At 35.5% G+C, this 27,942-nt stretch overlaps 1 protein-coding gene and 1 long non-coding RNA gene across 4 annotated transcripts in view; one reads left to right on the forward strand and one right to left on the reverse strand.

Annotated features, from left to right (window-relative positions):
• LOC138112871 (uncharacterized) overlaps window positions 1-27,942 on the reverse strand; it is a 45,735-nt gene that overhangs the window by 8,303 nt on the left and 9,490 nt on the right. For 2 of the 3 annotated variants that reach the window (XR_011151885.1, XR_011151886.1), the window contains exon 2: window positions 4,206-4,247. This is a non-coding gene — a long non-coding RNA (uncharacterized lncRNA). Of the gene's footprint in view, window positions 1-3,074; window positions 3,287-4,205; window positions 4,248-27,942 lie in introns of those variants that run through there. The other variant, XR_011151887.1, reaches the window with a different exon arrangement.
• Window positions 9,059-27,430, forward strand: CCDC172 (coiled-coil domain containing 172). The gene is made up of 8 exons (XM_069020459.1): window positions 9,059-9,137; window positions 9,336-9,421; window positions 12,615-12,731; window positions 14,146-14,311; window positions 16,265-16,366; window positions 17,070-17,172; window positions 26,476-26,563; window positions 27,398-27,430. The coding sequence occupies exons 1-8, from the start codon at window positions 9,059-9,061 to the stop codon at window positions 27,428-27,430; spliced, it is 774 nt and encodes a 257-aa protein (XP_068876560.1).

Consider the following 27,942-nt stretch of genomic DNA (forward strand, 5'->3'; position numbering starts at 1 on the left):
TAGGAGCCTGATTGCAATAGGCCCCTACACATTTAATGAGATAAAGCACTACCACTTTTCAGGCATTTCTTTCCAGGTAGCAGTTGTCAAGAAACCGAAACAGGAAGAAAAACAATGTGTAAATGGATTTTATAAAGTCTGAAGAATCTCAATCATTTAATAAGGTGAGGCATCTGTAAGTGTATTAGTGTAATACCTAAGCTAAAAAGCCCTTAGAATCCAGGTTAACAAAGTATGAAATCCTCTAAAATGCTTTTTGGATTCTTTGAGCTAGAATCACTGATTATAGGACTTTCCTGCTGTAAGGTCCCAGGAATTTCTGGTTCACAAAAATTATCAACTTTTTCATTTTCAAACTTACCAGTATTTATGAAGTATCCTTGACTACCTCTTATTCATCTCTATGCTACCTCAACAAATGTAAAATTTTCTAATTCAGAGGAAACTCTTGAAAAATCTGAAAAAGCAAACCTTGATCAAACATGTAATGTACTGAAATAATCTCCTACATTACAGTCACACCCCCTCATACCTCAGGAGAATAAAAGTTTGAAAAACACTGGAGGACAGTAGAAGATATTAAAGTAATGAGATTTCTTGATCAGTCACATCTTACCAGTCTGCAAGAGCAGGTTCTTCACAAAGAAAACACTCATATACCTTTTCAGATAGTTTCTGTTAGAGAGGAATACAATACCTTCCATAACCCCAACCACTATGACTTGGAGAAGAAATACTTCCCAGTCTCAATCAGGTGATCAGCTTAACCCTGAGCATATAGGTAGGTTGTATCTTGTTAACACCTGACATCCTAAAAAATTGTCCCATTTTAGCTTGCTTCTAATCTTACCATTTAAGAAAGGGCAGTCCCCTTCTCCTGTACTTTGCCCCAAAAAGGAATATAAAAGTCCTGGTGAATGCAGAATAGAAGGGCTGGCACATGGACCAGTTGGAAACTTTTTAGGGACTGTATAAAGAAAGTACACATAAAAGCTTCCAATTAAGCTCTTCTGGCAATGTCAGTAGATATCCAAAGCTTTATATCACAAACATTATATTCTGACACATGATCTCTTCATCATGTCACACATACCCCTTATTAATTTATAAATTTCCATCTGGAAGTAGTTCAGGGCCCTGCCTCCATGACCTTGTCTGTAAGCAGATCCAGAGCTTTGCACAGATTGCCATGAACCTTCTTTTAAATTTCTCATTTATTCATAATTGTTTGTAAGTATCTGATCTTGAAATAGTGTTATCCTTTAACATAAAAGTTGCCTTCTCTCACATCTACCCCCACACATACTTTTAAAGACAACCATATGCCCTTTCAAGCTTTGTTTTGCCAGATAAGCTATTTTCGTCTCAGCTGAGAAAACAGGTACTCCTTTCCCCTAACCAGCCCACTCTGCACCTGCTGTGCATCAATGTGGGTCATGAGAACTGTAAACAATATTCTGAGAGTTGTCTTACCAATGCCTTGTAAAGCAATATTAACACTTTGTTGTCTTCAATGAAAATCCTTCACCCAGTTTACCCTGAAACTGCTGCATGGCCATGACAATGATGGCTCATGTCACATCACAGCTGATTAATGCATTAAACTTCTTCACCTCCCTATTGACACCAATTATCTGGACACCTGGCTATAGTAAAAGAACATGATATTAATCCCCAAGCACCACCCTCTAATTTCTATACTATTAGATTTCCATTTTGTCAGTCCATGAGGTCATTTATTTTTTCTGATGTGCTGGTCATTCCAATTTTGTGTCATCTCTTAATGCCATACCCATTCTCTTACGTTCATCAAGTTAAAAAATAACACTTAAATCAGTGCCAAGATCAGTCCTAGAGGAATTCTACTAGCAAACTCCTTTCATTTTGATATTTTTAACAGAACCATATTTAATATAACCCTTTACTCAGTTCCTCTTCCACCTTCAGTGCTTGCACTAAAGCTCATCTTTTCCACCTTCCATAACTTGCTACAACAAACAATATAATGCCTTATTTTGCTCAAGGTAGCTTAGGTCTACTGCATTACTCTTCTCTGGGATAATTATCTTATCAAATAAAGATATTAAGTTAGTCTGATACAATCTGTCCTTGATAAAAACATGCTGTAGTTTTTCCTGCTTTCCATTTACTTCTAGGTTCTTGGTAATTTTTTTTTCCTTCAAAATCTACTCTAAGACCTTGCTTGGTGTTGAGGTCAAAGCATCATGCCTGCATTTTATTTGACCACCTTTTTTCCTTTTCATGAATATGGGGGATAACATTATTAGCCTTTAGTTGTATTGAGTTGGCCCTGAATTGAACGGATACACATAAAATCCCTACAAATGCATTCAGTGGAAATCAGCATTGCAGGATTCTTCCAGTGCCCTGAAATGGGTATTGTTTAACCCTCTCCATTTTCTGGCAGTAGATAGGCTCTGTTTAGCTGATAGCTCATTTGGGGAAAATTCCATTGCTCTGTGTCCCTTAAGCACCTTATTTTTATTCCTTTTATAAATTCTTTATTTATCTTTTTTTACAGCACTGGAAGATCTAATAGCATTCACAACTAACAACAATTGCTTCTAAACTGGCATTCAAGATATGTTTATTTCTTTTAGCCGTGGAAGAGGAGGGTTAAAAACAACACCACCAGCAGCCTAGATATGATGTATTTTTTAAAAGGAGGAGGAATAGGCCAAAGCATGTATGAAAACACATATGAAAACAGTGTGTGTTATTCACTTTTATAAACTCTGCAGCCTCAACTATGGATATTAATTTTGTATTCAAAGAACTGACTTAGTGCAGATATTTTAAATATTCTGATTTAATTTTCAAAATGGGAAAAAGGCAACTATTTTAAAAGGAGCAACATTTTTGCTACTTATTCTAATTCACTTCCCTTCTGTTATCTTCTTTCTCAAAAGACAAGCTGTAAAAAGACAAACCCAGCAGAATTATTTATATACTTTTCACACAATCTGTGAATAGATATGTTTAATACTTCTGGAAAGAAGTGACTGTAATACAATGCAAATTATTAATTTATGAATGCAGCACAATTGATAATACATGCTTACTGCAGCTGTGACTTTCTACTCTACTTGAATGGAATGCTTTTATTCTCATGCCTATGCTCTGAGTCCTGGCAGATGTATGCAGATGTGTGCCATGAAGCCTTTGAAATTTCAGGATTAAAGGTAGCTAATCTTCCAGAAGCATCAATGGGAAGGAATATGGAAGGGATAGAATCCAAACTCTAGGTTCTCCTTTTTTATGCCACCTTTAAAAAAGATGAAATTACAGCATAGCACCAGGATCAATAGGCAGTAAAGTTTATGTAGTGTTATTTATCACTGTTAATTCTTTATTAAATGTGTACCTCTGCCCACAAAGGTCTGTGCAGAAAGAAGAGGGCCCTGTTTTATAGATATTTATTTATTAGATTGGATTTTACAAAGCAGCTTTTAAAACCTGCAGGTAGAATGTACCTTTTCCACAATATCCTCAAGGAAAACAACATTCTGAAAACTGGTTGCGTGTATTTTGAAGGAGTAGGGACAATGGATTTTTTTTTTTTTTTTCTGAATAAATGATTAGAATTGAAACTTTCTTAGAAAACAGTTTGTCACTAAAAAATACCATCTGGCCATATTTTGATAAGAGGTTTCATGAGACCATGCAGTTTCAATACAGCAAGTTTTCAGATTCAGGATATATGTTTTAGTCAAACTGAGACAGCCCTTCCTCAAACTTTCTTGGTCTGGGCATTTGCATGGAACGTGAAATAATTTCTACTGCTGCCTAGTTCAGCCCATGGGCATGTATCCAACTTTTCTGAATGTCTAAGGAAGTTGTCACATTTTTAAGAGGGAACACAGATGGAACCATAAAATTAATCTTATGAAAACTATTATCAGAGAAGCCTAAAAGTGTAATGGACAACTCTTGGTTTCACATGAGAACTATTCTCAGTATGCAAGAAACTCATTTGGCTTTAATGCATACAGTGAAAGTATAAAAGTTATCTAACCTAGCACTAAATAACACTCCTGTTATGAATAAAGACAATAAAGCCATTTCATTTCCGTCATCTGCACATATTTTTCCTGCAAGTGCAACATCTAATAGAAATAGAGCTTAAAGAAAAAATTTATTTTAAAATCCGAAGTATTTTAGAAGAAATAATAACAGCTGCTCACCTGATAATTTAGCAGGATTGTATGCGAACTTCTGAGAATAGACTGAAATGGGAAAAAAAAAAGAATTTTTTTTTTCCTTTTGATTAACTAACTGTAAAATTATTACTTTTTCTTTCAGTGTTTATTAATATTTTTCTATGATTAAGATAAAATTTGTAAGACAAAAAGAGCTAAGCTGGCATACTGGCGTTACATGGTTATAGGAGACATACCATAATTAATCAATTGAAATGAAGACTTTCCAACAGACTGTTTAATGCATTTCAATCCAAGATTACTTTTTTGCATGAAGGTCGCAGTCCTCAAAGTATTTCTTTAACAGCCCATTTTTCAGAGGATTTAATGCTACCACCCATCTTCTTATAGGATGTTACAACTTGATGGATAATTCATTTACATTTTTGCTAATACAAAATGAAAAAAATCTCTTTTATAAATGGAAGATACAAACAATGTAAAAAGTACTTACTCTCTGTTTCTGTTGTAGCTTCCATTGGGTGCCAACTTAGGGGTAACCAGTATTGATGTAAAGCCAACTACAGTTTCCCCATATAAATAATTAAGAAAATTTACTGTGAAAATACAAATCCAAGGCTGTGTTTTGTACTGTGATATGCACTCCAGATCTGAAAAATTTTTTCTTCATTAGGCAAGTCACTACCCTTATGCCAAGATAAATAAGACCTCTGATATATGTTTCAAAATGAGAGCCTCATTTGTTGCTTATCCAAATAGTACAGAAGAGCAGAGTATGAAAGTTTTAGGATAGACTCTCAGACTCAGTAAAAGAAACAAGTGAAATATATTTAAGACTCTAAACCACTGCAGAGGAACAATGTGGGTACCTGTATAACAGCACAGTAACCAATCAGCAAAGAAAGCAGGTGGTGTGTTTTTCTGATCAAATTAAAAAGAAAACTTTGATTTAAACCCATAAAAGAATAATCTTTGCTTTAGTAAGCTAAAGGGATGCAGTGAAGCCTTTCCAGATGGAATTAAACAAAATCTTGGATATAAGACTCAAACAGAGATATCACAATGCAAATAGCAGGCTTTGTCCTTATAAAGAACATCTGTTGTGAAGTTGTTTACATTCCTACCAATGTGGAAAGGGTATCGCTAATTCTCCATTGCAGCCGGCATGTAATGGTGGAGTACAAAGTTACTGCTTAATAGTTTTTAATAAACACACAGAGCTTTTTGCTAACTCACAATTTTTTCACCTGGAAAAACAAATAGGGACTTGGGGCAAAGAGAAGCATTCTCATTTCTCATGATACTCATTTCCCTATAATTTTCCAGGGATTTATTTCTCTATTTTCCATTATTTTATATTTTATTACATGAATTTTGTAGTCTATGCCCTGCTGTTACAATGAGGAAAAAGGGTGTCCTTTCATGACTGCCTTGCTGAGCACTCTAGAAATGGAGAGCTTCCAGTCTGCGGGTCAGCAGTTTGCTCTCACTCTTCCAGAGATAAAAACTAGACTGTTCTTAGCCTGAGTTCCTCAGGAAATTTGAGATAGGCCATAAAGTATAGGTTATTACTGCATTTTAATGTTTCCCCTCGCTGTTGTCCTGCTCTAGGTTTTCCGAAGTAGTTGAAGTAGTTAAGTGGTTGCCAGCAAGAGCAGGAGAATCAGTGCACAAAATGCTCTTGATTTACATTGAAAACACTTTGTTTGATGTTACCAAGTTACACTCCTTTCTGAATTTTCACAATTTTAACAAAGTTTTAAATAGTAGAGTTAAAGCCTTGCTGTTTAGAAGTGGCATTATAAAATTAATTTTTATTACGTCTGATTTTTTAAATGCTTATTTATGATAAATAATTACTGGGTTTCTCACTGTTTATGGTTTCTCTCCAATAGCATTGCTGCTCAGCACTACATTCCAAGGGGTTAGAGCACTTTCATTTATATTTTTGTTTTTAACATACACACACACATGCACACACATATATAGGCTATTTCCTGTAAAGGAAATAGCACTTCAGCACTGAATGCAAAGTGACAGCTGTGAATTTACGCCACAGAACAATTTGACTTTATTCCTTCATGTGAGGTAGAAAAAAGTTAGTTCAAAGATAGTTGTCAAATACAAAGACCACCAAGAGCAAAGGAAAACCAGAGAGATGTAGGCTGGTAAGAAGGTTTGCTATAAACAGTTCAAAAGTAAGCAGTGTAGTTTGTATATGGAAAAAATAATACTAACACTGCTTAGGACCAAAAGACAAAATTTATTTGTAACTATAATCCTACAATTTCTAGCTCTTATCATGTACTTCTTATGGTGAAGACCATATTGCGTTATCAAACTTTTATCGTGCCACTTTACTTTTGCCTCTTATTTTTTGGCTTTTAGAAAAATAATTCATGAAACAATCTGAGTGTATATGATTTAGAAAGAAGTTACAGTAATAATTTTTTATAGTGTCTTGAAATTACAAGCAAAATCTTTCTTTCTTCTTCCTACACAAACTAGAGAAAACACTTGTAGAAGAAACTTTACAATTAGCACAGCAGCCTGATTACGAAGGGCAATTAGTAATTTTGAAGAACACTAAAAAGACATGACCTGATTACAGCACAGTGATTAAGATACAGATATAGATTAAGATTAGGATGTACTGATATGACCGACAGAATGAAATTAAAGTCACCTTTCTAGCAGCTAGTGATCCACCAAAGATCTTGTGCTTTGCAAACGTTGGAGTCGAGTGAAGATAATGCACATTTTACTTTTATCCTGAAACATTTGGTTGAGTGCCATCTCAGCCCTTTCCATGGGAGCCAGCAACTGCACACCTTTGAACTGATGGCCTTGATCCTGATTCTGACATCACTGGTATATGGTTCACAGTCATGGTTAAATTTATATAATCCTGAGTTATTATTGTGAGTAATTTACCATGTAAAAACCACGCACATGGCAAATAGCTGCAGGAGTCAAAAGCTGTGAAGCTTAATGTCAATTACTTGTCCCTCTGAATTTTCTCGGTCTCTGAAGGAAACTCTTAGAGAACTGTTAATCATGCTGAATGGTCATTCTCAGACAGTGAGAAGTGCAGTTGGAGTCAGACTCCTCTTTCTGGGGAGAGCAGCTCCTTTGCCATAATTAGAGGCGCTGAAGCACCCTCCACAAAACACAGTCGTTCTTTTAATAAGTGACACTGAACTCTATCCCAGCCCACAACAGCCTTCTCAGCTTGAAACACAAAAGCAGTCGAGTCTCAAAAACTTCAAAGAAAGCTTTTCATTTTATTTTCTCCTTGATCCACTGATAGAACGGTTCGTTTTCTTGAATTTTGTAAAACGACTTTTTCACTCATCAGACCTGTGTAACAAATCACTGTCTCAGTCACCAAATGTTCCTGTTTGACTCATCTGCTTTTCCTTTGGCCTTTGGGTAGGAAGCTTCACTTCTGAAGCATTTTCTAAATTCACTTTTGTGAACTCTACCCCCTCAGTTGCACTTTGTTCCACTTTAAAAAATAATTTTATTTCCTGCAACATAATGTGCTAGTTTCAGGGGTTTAAATTTCATCAGAACCCACATTTTCTTTCTTAGAGCAATGTCTTTCCTTTAAAAAACATCATTTTATAACACACTATCAGCTGTAACATGGCACCTTTTAAGCAGTAAATGCTATAAGATTTTTCCAGAATTCTCAGGTTCATTCTGCTAACTTAGAACAGCTTTTTCATTAATGATACATTTGCACTCTCATTGTATATTGTTTTGGTTTTTGATGGCCAAAGATTTTCTAATTTCTGAACTTTTCTGCTGCAGTCTATGCTAAGACAGTATCTCCTCTGAGGAAAACTATAGCAACACAAGACTGTCAATAATCCTAATCTTTTTCAGTGTTAAAAAGGCTGGAAATCTATAAAGTTCCATTCCTCCAGGCTTTTTCTGCCTCAAAGTAAATAGGCAAACTTCACATAGTTATTCTCTGCAGGGAATATAGTCAATCCTTCCCAGGATGTAAAAGCAAACCCTGGAATGTGAATTGTATTTTCAACCAGGTGCTTACATTTCCAGGTGTACCATCCAGTAATGTACAAACCAGAACTTTGCAGGAACTCAGAGCGTTGTAAATTTGCACACAATTGTGCTGCAGAAGAGCATAGGAGGGGCTGTGTTGTGATCTTTGCTTATTGGGACTAACGGGAACAGAAACACTGCCCATTTTACACTCATGGTGAACTGCAACCAAGCTGAGTCTGAGCACTGTAGGTTCCATGGAGTTAACTTTACCATGTTCTCCTGTGTGATAGCAGATTTTAGCCTACCTCCCTAACTGCTCAGGTTAGACATCAGTCTTCAAAAGGTAAGTAAATGTGAGCAGATGAAAGGGTGGTGGTCACTCCGTAGAGAAAGGAAGCAGTAAAGAAAAACAGCTTCTGAATGACAAAACCAGGATGGAGCACATGGTCCTAGACAATTAAAGAAGTCAGAGCTCGTTTGACTAAAACTCCCCAGATCCTGAGTCAGAACCAGTCTGACAGGTGTGCCCAAGTCTGACATGATTCCGTATCATCTGGCTTTTTCCTTACCAAATATCTTCTGTCTCCTGCTCCTACTGTGCTGCCTGCCCATTCCCATTCCCTGTTTTCCGTGTGGGCTCCCCTAGCCAGTCACCCACATTTCCTTCTTCTTGGGGTTTGCTCTTGCCACCCTTTCCGCAGCCCTCACCTCCAGCTCTGTCCCTGTGTCCCCTCAGCCGTGTCCCCAGGCCCAGGGAGGCCGAGGCGGGGGCAGGGCCCTGAGGGCAGGGCTGTGGGGACCCTCCGGGAGCCCTCACAAAGAGCACGGCCCACAGAGCCCACAGGCTCCACAAGAAGCCAGGAATGAACCTGAATGCTTTGTTCCAGCAAATCGAGTTCACAGAGAAGCAGGCGAGGGAGAAGAGGAACTTCATCCAACAAGGTTGGCCCCATGGGCGCCATCCTGAGGGGCCTCCCCATTCCCAGGGGATGAGTCCCACAGGGGTGTCCTGAGGGGACTCGTGCCAGGGAAAGCTCGGTGGCAGCCAGCATGGCTGGTTCTTGTCACTGGCACGTTTCTATCAGGATGTAACTTTTACAAAGTGAGCACACGCTGTTACAGGTTTTTGTTGTCTTGCAGCTAAATGCGACATAAATAGAAGTTATGAAAAAATTAACCAAACAAAAGAAGAGCTGAGCGCTGCAAAAATTAACTTAGAAACCAAGGTGAGCAGGCATATTTATAGTGTGCATAATAATGAAATACGTTATGTTTACAAATATACGACCTATTCTTTCAGGAATAGATCCATAAGCACTTTTGAGGAGTGTGCTTCACCTGCTGAGTAGCACAGTGTGGAGAAAACCTGCACTGTGCCTTTCTGTAGTGAATAAGGTGTCCATCAACATCCTTCCTCCCACAAATCTCACCCTTCAGGCTGGCCCTGGCTGTGTTCGGGGCAGGCTGACTCTTGGGGCACAGTGTGAGATACCCTGTTTTAAGTCCTGCAACTTGTTACACCACTTTCCTCCAGTGTACAGAAGCCATCCCTTGGTTGCCCAATGCCATTCATTAATGACCTTTCACACAAAATATATGGAAGTATTCCCTGTGTTTACTTCACAGGATCTTGAGTCATATACCAAAGATCTTTCTGTGAGCTTACAGCTAGGGCTTACAAGCCCTGAGTGTTTTTCTAGGGAGGCCAAGGACAGAGGGAAGTTTCTGAATCTAAATAGTGATTTTATTACTCTTTCCATTTAATCAAACTGCAGATGTATTTTCAGATGAAGACACCGGCTTTGCAGATTTTTTCACCAATAACACCTGTGGATGCAAATTATTTAAAAATCCATTTGCTTGTGTCTGAAAATTAAGTCTAAATACCCTCCCCTGTGCTCTTAAGTATCTATGCTGACAGAATGTGTATTCACAACAGGAAGGCATGTGGAGCCTCCTTTGAAGTCAGAACTGTTGGATGCTATCATTTAAATAAACAACTTCAAGAACCTTTGGGAGATTGCCTCATCTAGTTGTGAAAATAAATGTTTGGGGGATGATTTTCATCCTTCCTAAAACAGTCTCTTCTGCCTTTTGCAAAGGGCCATTATATATATATATATACATATAATATCAACATTACTGAGAAGGGATCAGAATAGAACTCATTCACAAGTATTTCCTGGTTGCAAATTGAGACTATAATCATGCAGGCAGTTATTCAGACACTCACATTTATGCATGCCACAATCTCAGAGTCCAAAGGTGCTTTAAAATAGTAACGTATTTATCCAACACAGATTATATCTGGATGTTGCTTGTTAGGTGAAGTCGTCAGTAGTCTTACTCATAAATTTATTTATGAACATCAAAATTTTATGTTTATACTACTAATTTGTTATTGATGCATTGTAATTTATAATCAAGGTTTATGTGGTAAGTACAGAAGGTCCCGAGAGTAGAGCCATTATTGTAAATGACTAATGGGAAGAGCTGAAGAACTATTCCTAATTAAATTTTATGTGCTTTACTGACCAGTATTAATAATATTCTCACTGATGTCCACAAAAATACATTTAACTTGCTTGCCTTGTCTGACATTGATTCATTTATAGATAGGAAATGATACAAAAAACTAATGGAATAGAAAAATTCATTTCAATCAGACTGTATTTAGGTTTAAAGATTATATAGTTATTGACATTATTTAAAGTAATTTATTTTTTGCTACAGGAATTAGGTTTACATATGTCTGCAACAGTTCTGTAATTCAAATAATATTAAATAATGCTGTTCAGCTGCTTCTGTTCAATTTATCCCACAAAATAACTGCAGTTCTTTATAAGCACACATATCCAACCACGTGCATGCACAGTAGGTGATGCCTGACCAAGATGATGAGACTGAGTTCAGAAGTTTTTTGACATCTATTTCACAGACACTGCCTGTGGTCAATCAAAGAGTCCTAGGAAATGCAATTTTCCCCTCTCTTCTGTAAAACCTGGTAGCATGTAATTAGAACCTGAATGATAGCATTTTGCTGTTTGTAGCTCAATGATTTCTTTAAAAAATTGGTTGCAAATTCATAGATGAATTTGGCATCTTACAGATGGAGAAACTACACTGCAGCTAGTTATGTCCAGTATTACAAATACAGTGGTGTAAGCCCATCTACTCTCTTTGAATTAATATGTAAAATAAATTCTGAGCCAAGCATGTCCTGCACACTTAGCACACTGGACATACCAGGGATGAGGAAAAAATCTGGTCCTTTCCACCTCTCACATTCTAGTCTTTGGGCATTTCATTCCACTATCCTCCTATTTTGATCAGATGCACTTCATCTGTGCCCTCTCCACAATCATGTGCATTACTTAACTTTAAAATCTTTTCATTTTTACCACTGTAATAGCACTCTTATTTCGTCTTTTATGCTTCTACACACACAAACACTCGTGTGTCAGCCTGACTATTCCATTTACTTCCTGACACTTCCCCTCTGCCTTTGCTGTCTGTGGGCAAATCTAACTTTACTTTCCCTACTCGTTGCTCTGAGTCAAGAGAACTTGACACTCCATCAAAAGATTGATTCTCATCCTTTAAGACTCTACAACACTTAGCTGTTTCCTATTTATTATTGTTATAGTTTAGCCCACCGTGTATCTGCACTTAGGTTAGATGATGATACAGTAGATGTGCTGGAAAAATGAGAAGTCTTCAGCAAGTTTGGAAATGCAATGTTTGAACAGCATACCCTCGTATCAGATAAAAAAATGGTTAAAATTAATAAAAATCTAAATAAACCTGTGTGCAAAATTGAAGTTTAGGGCTTGGGGGGTTTATGAGCAAACTGTCCATAACCAGTGGGCTAATTCCCATTACCTTTCCTTAGCTAAAAATCCCAGAAATTGTGCTCAGAAAAATATCCCACCCTCCTTTGCATATTCCATAGAAGCTTTGCAGAGTGGATGACATGTACAGCCATTCAGTCAAAACCAGGATGCTGGACCCCTGTCCCTCTGATACTATTCTGATACTATTGTCTCGTTTGGTTCGTGATGAGCTTCCCACAGTAAGATGGAGGACAGGGGATTATGTTGGGCAAAGGATCCCATGTGGTCAATATTTTTCCTGGTTTTCACCTGGAAAAAATTTCTCCTAAACCTAGCAGACTTTAAAATGCCATTTTAGATAGACAGAGTACCACTAAATGAGTCTTTTAAAGAAAGGAGACTTTTCAAAAGCTTGGTAGTATACTGAAAGGTTATTGAGGGAAAAAAGAGCTGTTATGCTTTTGTTAGTCCAGCAGCTGTGCCAGCTCTTTTTAAACTGGACCAAGATCCTTGTGTACAGTTTCAGAGTATATGAAACAATTAAACAATAACCTTACTTCATAATCTTTTTTTTTCCTTTTGGAAGGTTCAGCATCTCTCCGTAAAGCAGTTCCACTTAGAAATTCTGAAGAAACGTGAAGACAGCTTAGAAAAACAAAAAGCTGAGCTTATTAATCAAAGAACCAGTCTTCTTAAAATTTTGGTATGTTTCCAGCTGTGTTATTCACACAGCTCTTTTGCATTGCACAATAGCAATCAGCTTTAAAATTTGAAGATCTAGAAAAACGAATGTTTTAAATCAGGAAATATTTCTTTTTTTTTTAATTTTAGCAACTGTAACAATGGAACTGTAGATAAATTCTCACATTTAATTTAAACCATGATCTAAGGTAGTGTATGCTGCATTTTATCTCCAAAGCTGATTTTATATTCTTGGCTTCATTTTCTAATGTTTGCTGTTGTATGACTGAACTCCGATTCTGACAGATCATTTCCTTTGTAAAAGTAAACTAGGAAAGCCTTGCCTTAAATTGGATTGCCTCATCCACAGCAAAATACATTGAAAAGGATCAAAGGAAAAACCCAGGGAGGCCCACACCACATTTTAGCAAATGTGGACAGTTTAGCAATCCTGACGTAGCACACCATCTCTTTGATGCCAGACACACCTCACCACCTCTTCAAAGGTAGCTACTTAGGACAAGTTTTTCAGTTCTCTCAGATGCTAACCGGAATATTGCCTTCCTCTTACTTTGTTGAGGCTTCTTGGATCTGTACATATGAAGAAATGCACAGAGGAGTAGTCTTTTCTGCATATGTATTTGCCCTTTAAATCAGCAGAGCTAAATTTTAAGCATTCAGTACAAATGACCAGTATTAAACCTAAATCTTCAGGCAGATATCTTTTTAACTATATACATATTTCTGCAACACCCAAAGTACTCCCAGTATATGTGTGAAGTTTGATATATAGGTTATCATTTCTTTTTTCTTGTATATAGGTGTTATTTCATTTTACGTAATTTAGCAATCAATTAAGATTTCTTGGAAGGAATTTAATATAACCGTTTTCTTTTGAATATGTTTTTTCCCAGAAAATTAAACACTGATTTTCTATCAATGATAGCTTTCTTGGTAGTTATTAAGGAAGTTAAAGGAAGTCTGCATTCTGCATAGGATTAAACAACAGTTTTATTTAGTTTAATTATAAACTAAAAAGAAAGAACTGCCATACTATGCTATTAACTTTAAACAGAATTTTCTAATTTCAGTAAGAGAGTTGAACTGAAAAGCTGCTGGTTCAAGTATATAACATAATGTAGTGATTTTTAAAATGCTCTATTATCAAGAATAGACCCTTCATTTTTTCAGAAAAAAAAGTTTAAAACAACAGGCATAATGATAGAGCTGTAGACCATTTTCATGTGCTTATAAGAAAAAGTAAATATTTTCTTTACTTTTACATTTATTTACTTTATTTACTTTTTGTTTATTTATTTACTTTTCTACTACAAATTTACGGATAAAAAACAACAGTGTGTTTCAGTCTGCCTAGCTTAACAAAGACTTTCATTTTTTTTCACCTGAAAATTCAGTCTTTCCTTTTTTTATTTCAGGCAGATGCAAAGAGAAAAATTACTGAAGAGGAAGATAATTTTACCAGAGAAGTAACAGAGTTTAACAATGAATATGGACTAACAAGTAATAGAGATCTTCTTATTAAAAAAAAAGTCAAGACTGAAATAAATGATTTAGACAATGAGGCAACTCTGTTGAAAAATGGTAAGTCTTATATTAAACCAGTTTATCTTGGATTAATACAAATCTATAAAATATAGCTGTGCAAACTAGTAATTTTAATTCCATTCTCCTGCTGTCTGGATCTACCTTTTAGCACTGAACTGAAAGAGTGTGGTCTGACATACCAAGCATAATTAAAGGTTCCTCTGTTCCCTATATTCTTCAACCTTTCTCATGTGAGCACTGTGAGGAGAAGCAGTCGACCTGTAGAAGCAGCTCCCAATGTTTAATTCAGCCAGCACAGATCTCAAAGACATACACAGTGACTGAATTAGGTTTAGAACCACACGTGGTTGAGCTCTGTACATTTCCTTAGCTTCTAAAGAATTGTATGCACAGATGCCCTGTAGGATTGGTCCTTTACTGCCACAGTGCAGCTTGATTTTCAGTTAAGGTACAGAGTATGAGATCTCTCAGAGCACAAGGTCACACTGCAGAGCAGTCCTTCCGCAAGGAAATCAGGGTCGTCATGGATCACTGGCTGAACATGAGTCAATGATATCAGAATGCCAACACCACACTGAGACACAAACAGAATTCTGACCTCTAAGACATGAAAATAATTCCTCCCTCTATTTGGGGCAGTTAAACTCTGAGCTGGAGTACTGTGCATCTCAGTTTGATCTTAAACTTCAAAAAAAAATTTTGACCAGCTGGAGAGAATCCACATAGGACCAGTGAGAGTAATGAGAGTTCTGGAGCACATGAGAAGGAAGAAGATGAAAGAACTGTCACTATTTAAGCTATTAAGGAAAAGACTAATGAAAGATGGATCCTAATCTTCAAATTGATAAAGTATCATGTAGAAAGGAAATGAACATATTCTCTATACCCATAGTGAACTGAATAAAACGTTAACAAGAGTAAAGCACAAGAAGGGAGAGTCTGACTGACAGCTTAGGAATCTTTCTAAGAACAGTGGATAACTGAAGCATTCTGCCTTAGAAGATTCCATTACCAAAGGAACTAGGAGTGTCCACTACCAAAGGTCTTCAAAAAAAGGTCAAACCAGCATTTTTCAGAAATGACAGAGGTTCAGCTGATCCTGCCTTCAGCAGAAGAATACAGTAGATAACCCCTCAAAGTTCATTCCAGCCTCATCTTTTTTCAAGCAACAGCCCTCTCAATTCTCCGTATCTGCTATAAAGTTACTGAAAAAGGACTATCCATTTGAGTTTGCACATGGTAGTACCTTCTTTCTTGTTTCCTGTGGCTAATCTACAACTGAAAAGTCTGTATTTGGTGTCAATTGCTACTTTTAGCATTTAATTTTTACATATTCAGGCAGAGCTGGGCAGTTAAATGATCAGTAGTACCTGAAAGGTGACTAAAGTTCTCCAAGTTCAGTTGCCATCTCGATTCCATCCTTTAATTGCACATTTCTTGACGTACAACTTGTCTGTCTTTTTGTCTGCTACGCTCCTGGGCACACTGACAACTCTGAAGTGAAAAGTTTAAGCAACTCATAACAAGGAAACTATGTGAAGACCTCCTGCTGTTAGAAAAACAATCACAATTAATTCCAGATGCTGTCTAATAGTAAGGTCCAAATATATATAACACTAAACCAACTAAGAAGGGTCTTTTTTTCAGTCTTGCTGAGAGGTGTCTGTTCTCCACCTATTCAATCAGTCATCTTCCTTTCTTTAATAGCTGAAGTAACTCTAAACATTCTTTTTATGCCCAGTCAACAAAATATGTTGAACAGCTCAATAACATTAAAAAAATAATTTTCTTTCATAGCTATGAATACATTATATGACATATAATTTCCCGTGAACTGTGTTTTATATGAATTATTTTAGTTTATTTTGGTTTTATATTTAAGGTTCTTTTGACTAGCTGAAGATTGGTAGAAGTAGTTAAGAATATTTAAGATTGTATCATGAATGCTAAACTGCAATGCATTTTAATTTAAAACGTATTTTTTCTTAGAAATGGAGTCAATGGAACATAAAAATGTTCAGTTAAATGCACTCCAGATGCAGAAGAATGAATTAAAGCAGGATTTATTTACTCTCCAAAGTGAGCTCAAAGGTGTGCCTCATAACTACTTGTTATGATAATTATTTCTGGCTTGACAAATGCTTTTAAAAATCTCTTCTGACAATTTTCTTTTCTCAAGAGAAAGGAATCATAGTAAAAATATTTTAATTTATTGTTACAATATGCAATTCATGATTTTTTAAACATGGTTATAACAAATATTGTGGATTTGAATGAGATTTATTTGAAATGTCATTGTTACTGAGGTCCAGAGATCTACTGAATCGTGAGCTGTAAATATAAAAGCAAGTTTTACTTTTGCTGGTAAGTCATATACTTAAAGGGAGAATTCAATGTTTCAGAGAACTTAAAATCAACATAAATATTGTTTAAAATCTTCTGTGTCAAAGGTGATCACAGCAATGGGGAATATTGTGAAATCCGGATTAAAATAATTTAATCTGGAGTGCTTTAGTGTCTTTTTTTACAGATACCTAATTAACATGTCAGAGTAAGTGCTAAGAAAAGCAGTAAATATGATCCTAAATTGTTTGGGAAAAGGAGTGAAATTTTCTAGATTGCAATATGTGATTACAATAATAATAAAATAATTCATTTTCTTTATTTAGATGCCTTTACCCTTCAAAGAGTTTCATGAAGAAATATTAGAAAATATAAATTTAGAATATGTAGAAGGTCTTTGAATATGGATGATTAATATATATTTATAGGGTAATTCTGATTTCATGTTTAGACCTTGAGAAAGTAATCAGGGAGGCTGAAAGAAAGACAAAAGCCTTAGAAGCAGAAAAAGTCCAAGTCACTGAAAAACCTCAGACTGATCCTGAATGTTTACGGTAAGAGCCTCATGTTAATGAATTCTTTACTTAATTTTAGGACTGTAACTGCAGTCCAGTCCTGGTGGCAATGACTATTTTGCCTTTCACGTGCAGTATTCCTTCTGAAACCAGAAGAACCATTCATTTTTCATTAGACAACACCAATTCCTGTTGTTTATTACAGCGCTTCACCCTCACATCCATACTCCAATGAAGTAAAAACTGGAAGTGTTTGCAGGGATGCCAGTCAAACTCGGAGGGAGAACAAAATGCTGCTGCCTGGGTCGAAGATCAGTTCCCAAGGTCTTGTAAAAATGGTGCACAAAGAACTGATGAACTACCCAGTGCTAAACTTATTTCTGCTGCCTGGCTGTGCAGAGCCTGGTTGCAGTGCGATGGGCGGGCCACAGTCACCTCCTTGGATAGCTAGGGCCCCTACTGGAGCAACTAAATGTAGATTTGCTTTCTCTATGATCTCTGCTATCAGTTCTAGTTTGCCTTCTAATTAAGCTGGTTTAGAACAAAGTTTTGAATACTTAACCAAGACAGAAGAGAAGACCTTGCACAGTCTTTCTTAACAGTGAAGATTTCTTCTCAGGAACTGAGTGGTAACAACTCGTTTCTTGTCAGCATGCTTAGAGTGAAACATTAAGTTTTCACTTTACAGAAAATAATTTAATTTTTTTTTAAAGAAATCTCTCAATGCAGAAAGGTCCATATCACAGAATTGACCATCTTTTTCCTATTTTATGATGTTCCAGATGAAAGTGCCTGGGAATATTTAAAAATATGTAATAGACAATGCGAAGGAACTCCTTCTGATAAAGCTAGTCCAAAAGATTCTCTAATAGAAATTAAGGAAAACCCAACTTATATTAACATCACAGGGTTTTTTCCTATATATACCTAAGCTTTTGACAAAAATAAATAAATATAGTGTGGACTTTTTTAATCCGAAAACTTTCAATGGAAAGTTATAAATTTGCAGAGAACCCTGAGCAATTTTCTGAAAGACGATTTGGTAATGACCCTTTTTTTGCTGAATATCAATTTTTGAAAGAAAATGATATATCAGCCCTATTACTAACTCTCTTCAACCTCTTACATGGTGTTGAGACATGGCCAAAATCCCCTCAGCATAAAAATTAATTAGCTCACAATCCTGCATACAGTAGCAAAAAATTTGCATTCAACATATACATAGAAGACACAGTGTAAATAATAATAACAGTAACGATTCTCCAGGACAGCACGTTATAACTCACTCATTTACATTATTCATTCAATCATGATATATTAGGGTTCGTGATGCATGAGGCTGTCAGCTTCCTTCCAAATAACATACTTCCCTTGGAATAGTTTACTGCCATGATGCCACTGAATACCCAAATTTGTGTAATTAGTTTTCTATAATAGGTTTCCTGTGTATAAGGTACAGAAGTAGCCAACATTATCATACTTTTAATCCCCAGCTCTGCCACTAAGATCCTAGGGATCAATTAAATCCGTGTGTGTCTCTCTTTCTATGCAGTGAAATTAACTTACAGCTCTGCAGAATGACACTTTGGTTTTCTCTGGGTGGAAAACTGGATAAAACATATTAAATTCTATTAACTGCAAAATCAGCAAGTGTCATTTGCAACCAAAGCAAAAAGGATGATGAGATTTTCTTATTTCATGAAATGCCTCCTTTTATGGTCAAGATAAGCTAACATTATTTGATAATTGCATGTAGTGCAAAATATAAAGTGCTCCTACTGCTATTACCACTATCACAAAATGCAAGCCCTTCTTGAAGGCTAGTATTATATTGAATATATTTTCTTATAATTGAAACATTTTTCATTTCAGATACTGGGAAGAAATTTAGGACAGATTTGCCTAAATCATATTTTTATCTTGACTTGCATTTGATCAGAAAAGCTCAATGCTTTATAGAGAGAGATAGCCCTGAAAAAGTTAACTCAGATGCCAGAAGCAACAGAGCTATGCTACTGTATTTCCATGTCAGCACTATCAGATTCTGCTTTTCAGTAGAGCCAAGCAGGCAATCCTCATTTGTCTACATCTCTATGTCACTGCTGGGTTCTTTAGAAGCACCCCAAACCTTATCAGACTCATACAACTCTAGCAGTCATTTGGGTTTTTTTCAATTTAACAAAGCCTAGTCATCACTTCTTGGTTTTGAATTAAGAGATGAAAGGGGATTTAAAGTATTACACACTATAAATAGTGCAGTATATAAACAGTCCCCTGGTAGGTATCTGATCACTCTCCAGCACCTCCATACCATCAAGAGGATGGAGCCAGGATCTGCACAGTGCTGCACAGTAGGAGAACAAAATGCAAAAAGCAGAATTTGAAACAAGAGGATTTAGAGTGAACTTAAGGAAAAAGCATTTTTATTGTGAGGAGGCACAGGTTGCTCAGAGATGTTGCATAGCTTTCATCCTTGAAGGTTCTTCTTCTCCAGATACACTCATATACTTGTGTATAACTTAACAGGAGTCAATTTTGGTCATACTAAAATCAATGTGATTGAACCTTCTGTGTCTGAGAAACAACCCTTCTCTAGCCTAACAAGATCAGGATTTTTATTCCCATACAGAGTTTATTGCAAGAATAAAATTCTAGTTTTCACTGAAAATCATTTTTATTATACATAAAGATGATATTTTGACACAAGTAATGTAGCTCAAAAATACATATTTTTTTCTATGAAATAAGCACAAAATAGGAATTTTTTTTTTTTTTTACAGAGCTGGAAACCACACCACTCTTTAAGTGGTAAAAATACCTTTTTTTTTTTATGCTTCTTTAGAACAAATGTAAGAGACAGTCAGCATCAATAACCTGATATATGTAGCTCCCAGATCACCCTGCAAGTCTGTTACTGTATCACATCCCTAGTCCCAGCTTAAAAATCAATATCAAAAGTAGCTGGCAAGGCAAGAATCTTCATTGCAATTAAGTATATATCTAATAGTAAATTGTGTTTCAGCTGAAGAGTGTAGCCAGCTAATTCAAATTATAGCAATTCATCTTTGATCTGAGAAAAATGCCCTATACCACGTCTGCAGTTTCATAAAATTTCTCTCAAATCCATCAAAGAATTACAAAGGGTCATGAGAAGCACACACTGGTATTTCCAGCAGCTGTTGGGGCTGCAGTTAGATGCTTGTTCTGATTCACATTGGATGCAGAAAAAAGCCAACCAGAATTGCAATGTTGAGCACAGATGTAGTTAGCAGGCACCTTGGAAAATGCAAGTCTCAAGATACAGGTGCATAATTCAGAGAAATTTTTAAGAAAAGAGGCCTTTTTTCTTTTTTTCCCCTCCCTCAAAGAGAGCTGCAATTAACATCAAAAGTCTTGTTTTAATCACCTGTTCTGCCAATGCCATCCTCAAACACAGAACAGCAGGAAAGAACTTTGGCATCAACTCTCATGAGTTCCATTTCCCTGGCAGGTAGCAAGTAACATCACTTAAGTGGAACAACACAGGAGTCAAACAGAGACTGACTGATACCAGTAAATTCCTAACTGTGTCATTTCACTGTTATATTCATTGTAATTACTGTATTAATTATTTATCCTCTTTCACATTTTAATTTTAAATTTTTGTGTTGCCTTAAGTAAAACAGCCTAGAAATAATTTTAATTGAAGTTCATTTAGACTAAAACCAGAGCATTTCTACCTAAAATAGATATTTTTCAACCTATTTAAAAGGTAGAATAAGGATAAAACACTTCTTTGAAACCTGAATTTCTCTTCTACTTCAGAAAAGTAGCAGAAAGGAAATGCATGAAATCTGCTTACTTTGTAAATATTTCACAGCTTTGTATACTTGTCTAAATCCTAAAAATATAGTATTCCTTCTTATTCTTCATAATCCAGGAAAAGAAACTCCGTTACCAAAATTAGGAAGGAAAAAGTAACTTTTTGTTTTATACAAATCACACAGGAAATATACTCCTTAGAGCTCAACAAATTGTTCATGCAAACAACAGACTGCCTAAGCCCCATGCATGCTTCTGGTGGGTTAATTTTTTTTCTTTTTTTTTCCAATTTATTTGATGTTAAATTTTATAATCAGAAAATACCAGTACCTGCAGTAATACATGTGGTTCAAAATGGGTTTTTCAATGGCAATCTCCTCATTGATTTTTTGAGCTTTTCTTTTTAATAGCAGTGCCTAGTGGAACTATTATAGCTTGAATTATGTTAAAATAGCTTTCCATTATGAATTGCAGTATGGATTTACAAAAACTAGATCAAATCTGACTAATGATGCCTTTCTTTGATAAGACAACAGATAGGTTAGACAAAGAAAATTCCAATGCCATCCATCTAGACATTAATAAAGTGTTTGATGTTATCCAACATGGAAAAACACTAGTTAACCTAGGGAAGACATATTAAAAAAATTAAGTAAAGAAATGACTAATAGGAACAACAGTCATAGGTCTGCAATTAAAAATTCTGGGACTCAAGCTAACAGTCACAGTTGGTCTTGCTTAATGTTTTAAGTAACTACTTTAGAACAGAAAGTGTTTTAAGAGAACAGTGTCTTCATTAGCAAACTCTACACCTTGTAGAAGAGTCACTAAAAGAGGAGGAATGTAATTATATACAGTGTAAGTAAGTTTATCTACTTGTACCCAATTAAGGATTTCAAGAACAGGTACCTGGAAGCAGAGAGGTCTGAGCATACTATGTGAGCAAAATACAGCTATAAACATCAAAAGAAAATATAGCTATGGATGAGATAAAAGCAGGAGTTATTTCCAACAAAAAAACAGGAGGGTGTAAGAATACTTCGTACAAATCTCTCACCTACTTGTCAAAAGAGATGCATTCAACCTGGAAGCTGAGTAGAGTGTGGAGAGCCCATAAAGCAGAATGAAACAAGGACAATTCTAAATCCTTTTTAGCTCTGAGAGTATTATACACATGAAGAAAGCAGTACATAATAGAGATACTAATTTCAGCAACAGGGTAGTCATATTAATATACCCAGATTAAGATGTAATTTTCTCTGTCCAATAAAAAAATCAAGATAATTGAACTAGAAGAACCATTGACCCCTATTTACTTTCCCTGCCTTTCAATAGGAATCTTATTGACCCCTAGAAACACATTTAATTTCACATCTCACATTCATGCTTGTATATTTTTTCTTTCCTATGTAGCTCATTCTTACAGTTCCTATGAAAATTAGTCCATACAACTTTGTTTGCTGTCTGCACAAAAGCAAATCTCATCATAGATGTGCAATTTAATTTTGTGTACCTTAACCTTTCCATGTTTATTCACCTATTATTATATATTCCTTAAAGATGTCTTGTGATGTTTTATGTATTTGGAAAATACCACCACACTTTTCAAGACCTCTAACTACTCTTATAAACAGTTGCCCGGCAGCATTCACAAAATGCAAGCTTTAATCAATGATAACTATATATTTTACATTTAACATTTTATCCAGTACAGCAAAAGCAAAAACTTTCTTATTTTACTTTAGGCAACTCCATTTCTTTTAATTTACATTTAATTTCCATTGTTATGTTGTCTAGTACCTTCTTTGTGTTCATGTTTCTTCTTCGTGCTAGAATTTATTATTACTATTAGATCACCTGCTTAATTTTTATTATCCTTCTGCTCCATCAAGCACAGACTTTTATATTTAATTGTATGACTCAAGTACTTGACTTTATAGTTTGGAATACTCAATTCCATTTAGGACTTGTTTTCCCTCTTCCTCAATCAATTGATAATAGCCTGAAATTTATTGACGACTTCAGCTGTATCCAGAGCATTTTCTGTTTAGTAGTGTCAGCAAATTGTAAATACCAGCAAAATCTTGCTCTCTGTGTAGAAATATACACATTAATTTAATCCCAGTACTGAACTGAGACAGAATTACCTCAATGTCTTACCTCTACTTGAGCTTGAGACAATAAACTAAAGTCTTCAGTACTTTTCTTCAGTCCCAATAAAATCTTAAAACCTTGATAAATGTATCTCCTGATGTTTATGGTGATATCCAAGAAAATCAAGATATGTACTCTCAAGTTATATATAACTTCTTAAGGAATTTCATTTTGTACCATGAATTCTATGCCCTGTATATCAGTGTCAAGCAATTCTGTTTTAAAATACACCACAATGTTTTCCCTCAAATTTATGATTAAAAAATAAAATGGTGGTCGTAAACAAGGCAAAGACAAAAAAGGAGAATAAGAAAAAAACTTCTACCTGTGTCAGCAAAACATAACTAAGAGACAGTCTGCTCCTTCTGTAACTCCAACAACAGCTAGGTAGGGTCTTTCACCCCCACTAGAAAAAAAAAAAAAAGGCTCTAAAATCACATATTAATCCTACCTTCTACAGAAATTATTTCTCCTTTGAGACCTCTTTACATAAAATTATTCTTGGAATGCAAGTTTAGGATACGGAAGTCTTGATCCAGTAATTTAAATCTATGGATGATTTTCAGAGACCTGTTTGACAATCACATTATTTTCTTCAGAGTTCAATTTATAATGCTAGCATGTATTGATTTCAAATTATTTTTCCTCTTTGCCATGTGCATATAGTGCTGAAATTCAAGAAGAATGTGTATCAACTACAAATGCCAATGACATTTAAGAGCTGGGCTCTCTTCAAAGCAGCAAAATCAATCATCTTCAGTGATCTCCTCCTTCTTCATCTCTGTCACTTCTAGCATTCAAGACTAATGGAAAATGGGCCATTGATAGCAGAGCTCAGTCTAGGACAAGATAGCATCCAAAAAATGCTGATGTTGTCCCACCTGCTTGATTTGAGGCTAGGTTTAGCTATTGCAAATATGGCATTTCAGCTCCAGCTGTTCATTAGAGCTGGTGAGGCTGTAACTAGCCAAGACACTGTTAGTCCAGTGCAATGACTTATTTTGAAGCTATAGTTTATTGTCACCAAAGAGAACAAAATCCTAAAAATAAAACAAAACCAAAGGACATGGGGAGCCAAATGCTAATGTGATTTTTCAGATTATTTTTCTTAAGAGATCTGGCTTTTTTCATAGTTATAAAAAGGGTATAATTGTCAAATTAATCCTTGTTCTAGCAAAAGTTACATCTTTTTCCATTTTCAAAGGTGACAGAAAACCTGCCTTCCATCTAGACAGTATAGTTTCATGAATAATTGGTTTGCACATTCAATCTGATAGTGGAAAGATGAATATGAATATCCTGCTTATCTTAAATATAAAATGAAAAAACTAAATCTGCTTTCAGGTTAAACATTTTTTTTTTAATAGTTCCATTGTCTCACATTCCTTCTGGTAAAACTTCATCATTTATTCAGTAACTCAGGCATCTCCAATGCATTAATTTTGTAGACTGTAACCTAACAGACAGCTCTTATTTTGTGAGTATAATATTCCTGGCACATACTGTAATTATCTGGCTTCTAAATAAGAAAGAAGGAAGACCTGAAAGCAGAATCAATTGATTAATGTAAGAATTAAACACCACATTTGAATGAATGTCTTTTATCACCTCTACCTGATGCTATGTAAGGAATTGTGCTGTCACTACATTTAAAAGCTTTATAAAATATTTGAAATAAAATTTTAAAATCCATACACAAAATGTTAATTTCAAAGCAGATTATCAATAGAAATTAATTCACAATCCCAAGACACAGATAAACAACTCCTACTTCTTATCTTCTGGTTTTTCTATCACTAATGTAGACCTAGCATGGACTGGTATCATTCTGAGCTAACTATTAGCAAACAGGCTGTGCATCAGTTTTGCCATGTGAAAGACAATGAGAGAGCATTTTCTCTGAGATCAACAGACTCTGTCTTTTCCTAAAGTAAATTAGGCAAAGTAGGGCTTTTGTTTGTCTCAAGCAAATTAGGGTTCTAATATCACACTAAGAGAACACAGAGAGAAAAAATGCAGAGACAAGGCAATGGAGTTAAGCAGCTTTAACCAAGATGACAAGCTGATCTTAGACCTTGAAGTGAACTTCTCTCAGTAAAATGTACTGAAAACTAACAATGTACTATAGTGCAGTAAAAATGTCATTTCTTAAAGCATAGTTCAAAATTTCCTTATATTCGATACTTGTATGTGTTATGAGAAATATTTCTGAAAGAAGAGGTGTTTACTCCTTTATAATGCAAGCACATAGAGATCATGCTTTTTCCATATTGATGGTAAGATATTTGCATTTTCCAAAGGAACAGCAAAATCAACTTCCTGTCCAGTCTTATTCTGTTATTCTAAAGCTGCACGGTGACTAAGCTATTCCTCTGTTTCAAGATATATGTTTTATTTTTAATAAAGCCATTTTCTTTCCTAGAAAACCAACTCTCTCTGCACTGGGACAGCTAAGAGGTGCATCATCTGTATAATAAGTCAAAGAATTTATTGTCTATTATAGTCTATAAAAGCAAAAGTAGTTGCTATCTTCTGTTTCAACTTCAGAAGTAACAAGGTCCTGCTTTGATGCACTGGTTTAGCTATTTAATGACAAGCAGAATATTTTCAGTCAGTTTATATGTTCCAGAATTTTCAGATTGTTTTGTGAAATTGTGTTAAGGGTAAACAACTTTATCTTTGTCATTATGCTTTTCTTATGACAGCCATGGAAAGACTCAGTATAATCTCATCACCTTGTATTTATCAGACTTCTGAAAGCTCTGGCATAGATTTCTCTGGGCCTACCAAGTATTAATTTAAACCACTACAGCCATGGATGTGCAGAGTTTAGTTATCTCCTTTTAGCAGGAGTAAATGATATTTTGAATGGAGAAATATCTATATTAAAAGTAATCCTTATTGTAGAAAAGTTGGAGAACTCCTGGCTGAGATTATTGGGAAGCAGTAAGTGCTGAAGAATAGTGGGAGCAGTGGGGAGAGAACAGGAATAACAGCTATGGAGTCTGTGGAGGGGTGTGGAGCAGTGCTGGCACAAGGTCAGGTAGAGCACCCATCTAATCCAAAGTTCTGTCTCCAACTGAGGCTTCAAGATGACACCCAGGAAAAATAAGAACAGTGACATATGGTACTTTCTAAGTATCACCATTCCAATTCGCATGTTTAAATAAGGAAAATTATGACTAATGAGGCCATATATCTTTCACAGTTTATGGAAACAGCACAGTCCAGAAATTTGTCTAACTAGCAAACTTAAATCCTGACCAGGAAACTAGATCAATGAGGCTTTTCTCACACAAGTCAAATTCACTGTTGGGACCAAAGCTGAAATAATAGTTACCCAGCAACAATTCTCTGACCTGAAAATTTATTTGGTTTTGGACACAGACTTAAGAAAGAGCTGGAAAACTGCAAAGATGATAGTTGGGAAAGTGTCTGTGAGACTCTTCAGACAGAAATTGAAATTCTGCAAATGGTATGCTGTTTTCTTTATATATTTTAAGTGTTTGACAATTTCAGTTTTAAATGTGTCCTTTAGGATGATTAGCAGTGGTTTTAGATAAGCAGATTTTTATACAATGTACACACCTCTACATCCTCTCATTGCAGACACACTCCAATATTCATTTGTTTTAGCTTATTTCCAAATGTCCAGAAATAGAATTGCTACAGAAAAGGAAAGCACAAAGAAGAATTTAAAGATATGCTTTTATCACAAGAAGGATGTACTGGGGGGACAAATATAAATCATTAGTTTATTGAAAGCTGCAAAACATTATGCATTTAGGAGCTAAATTAACATTTACCTCTAGCTGCCAATTAAACAGAGGATGGGAGTATGGAGAAATAGGATAATAATAACATCCTTTCATCTAGTATTTTATTTTGTCCACTCACAAATTTCTTACAAAAAGTTAATAAAACTTGTTTTTCTCTAAATGTCAATCCTAACTTCCAATTTCTTGATTGTCAATCTGTATCACAATAGAAAGAGAAAAAATATTTTTAAGTCCCGTTTGGGAAACAAAGAGGTTTTAAAGGTTCATTTCAGGGCCCTGATTGAGCTGTATGAAGACATAGCTGCCACTACCATCAAGCAGAATGACAATCCTGAGAAATTTGCATTACTCACTCTTATAATCAGTTTCAAGTTTCTATTGAAGCAATGTAATTTACTTGTACTTTGTTATTTTTTTCATTAATTTTTTCAGGAAGAAAAAAAAGCTCAATGTTTAAAAATTTCTCTGTCAAAAACATACTAAACTCGTAAGATTTCATTTCCTACAATTCCATTCTTTCTCTTTTCCAGAATTTATCACAAAAGAAGTCTTCAGGGAAGTGAATAATGTGTGGCATATGATATGGAGCATCACAGAAGCAAGTCTGAGAATTTTTAAATTGTTTTACTCAGGTTCTATCAGATTTGCTTCTATTTTTTGTTTGATTAAACCACAGTTTGTATCTGCCTTTACTTTCCATTCCAATAAAGTTTTATTCATTTAGAAGTGAGGGGAGGTTTGTGTTTTATCTGTCAAGTTCACCAGCTGTCCCTCTATGGGTTCCTCTTTGTGGCCCATGGATCACAGTACACAGTAAACTACACATAAAGATCAGTTTCTACATTATTAGCTCTTTTCTACACTACTAGCTCTATTCTTTATGTACTATTTTTCAAATGAATTGTCTCCTATTTTTAAAGATAGTGACATGGTCTTATTTGAGAGGAAGTCTGCTATTACTATCAATAACTGTTAACAGGAGCTGTGACTACTGAGTTTATTCCTTGATAATGCAATTCTGTAATGAACTCCTTGAAATAGCTCAGCTCCAGCAACACTGCTTGACAGTCCAGAA

The sequence above is a fragment of the Aphelocoma coerulescens genome, chromosome 6 (assembly GCF_041296385.1).
Source record: "Aphelocoma coerulescens isolate FSJ_1873_10779 chromosome 6, UR_Acoe_1.0, whole genome shotgun sequence".
NCBI lineage: Eukaryota > Metazoa > Chordata > Aves > Passeriformes > Corvidae > Aphelocoma > Aphelocoma coerulescens.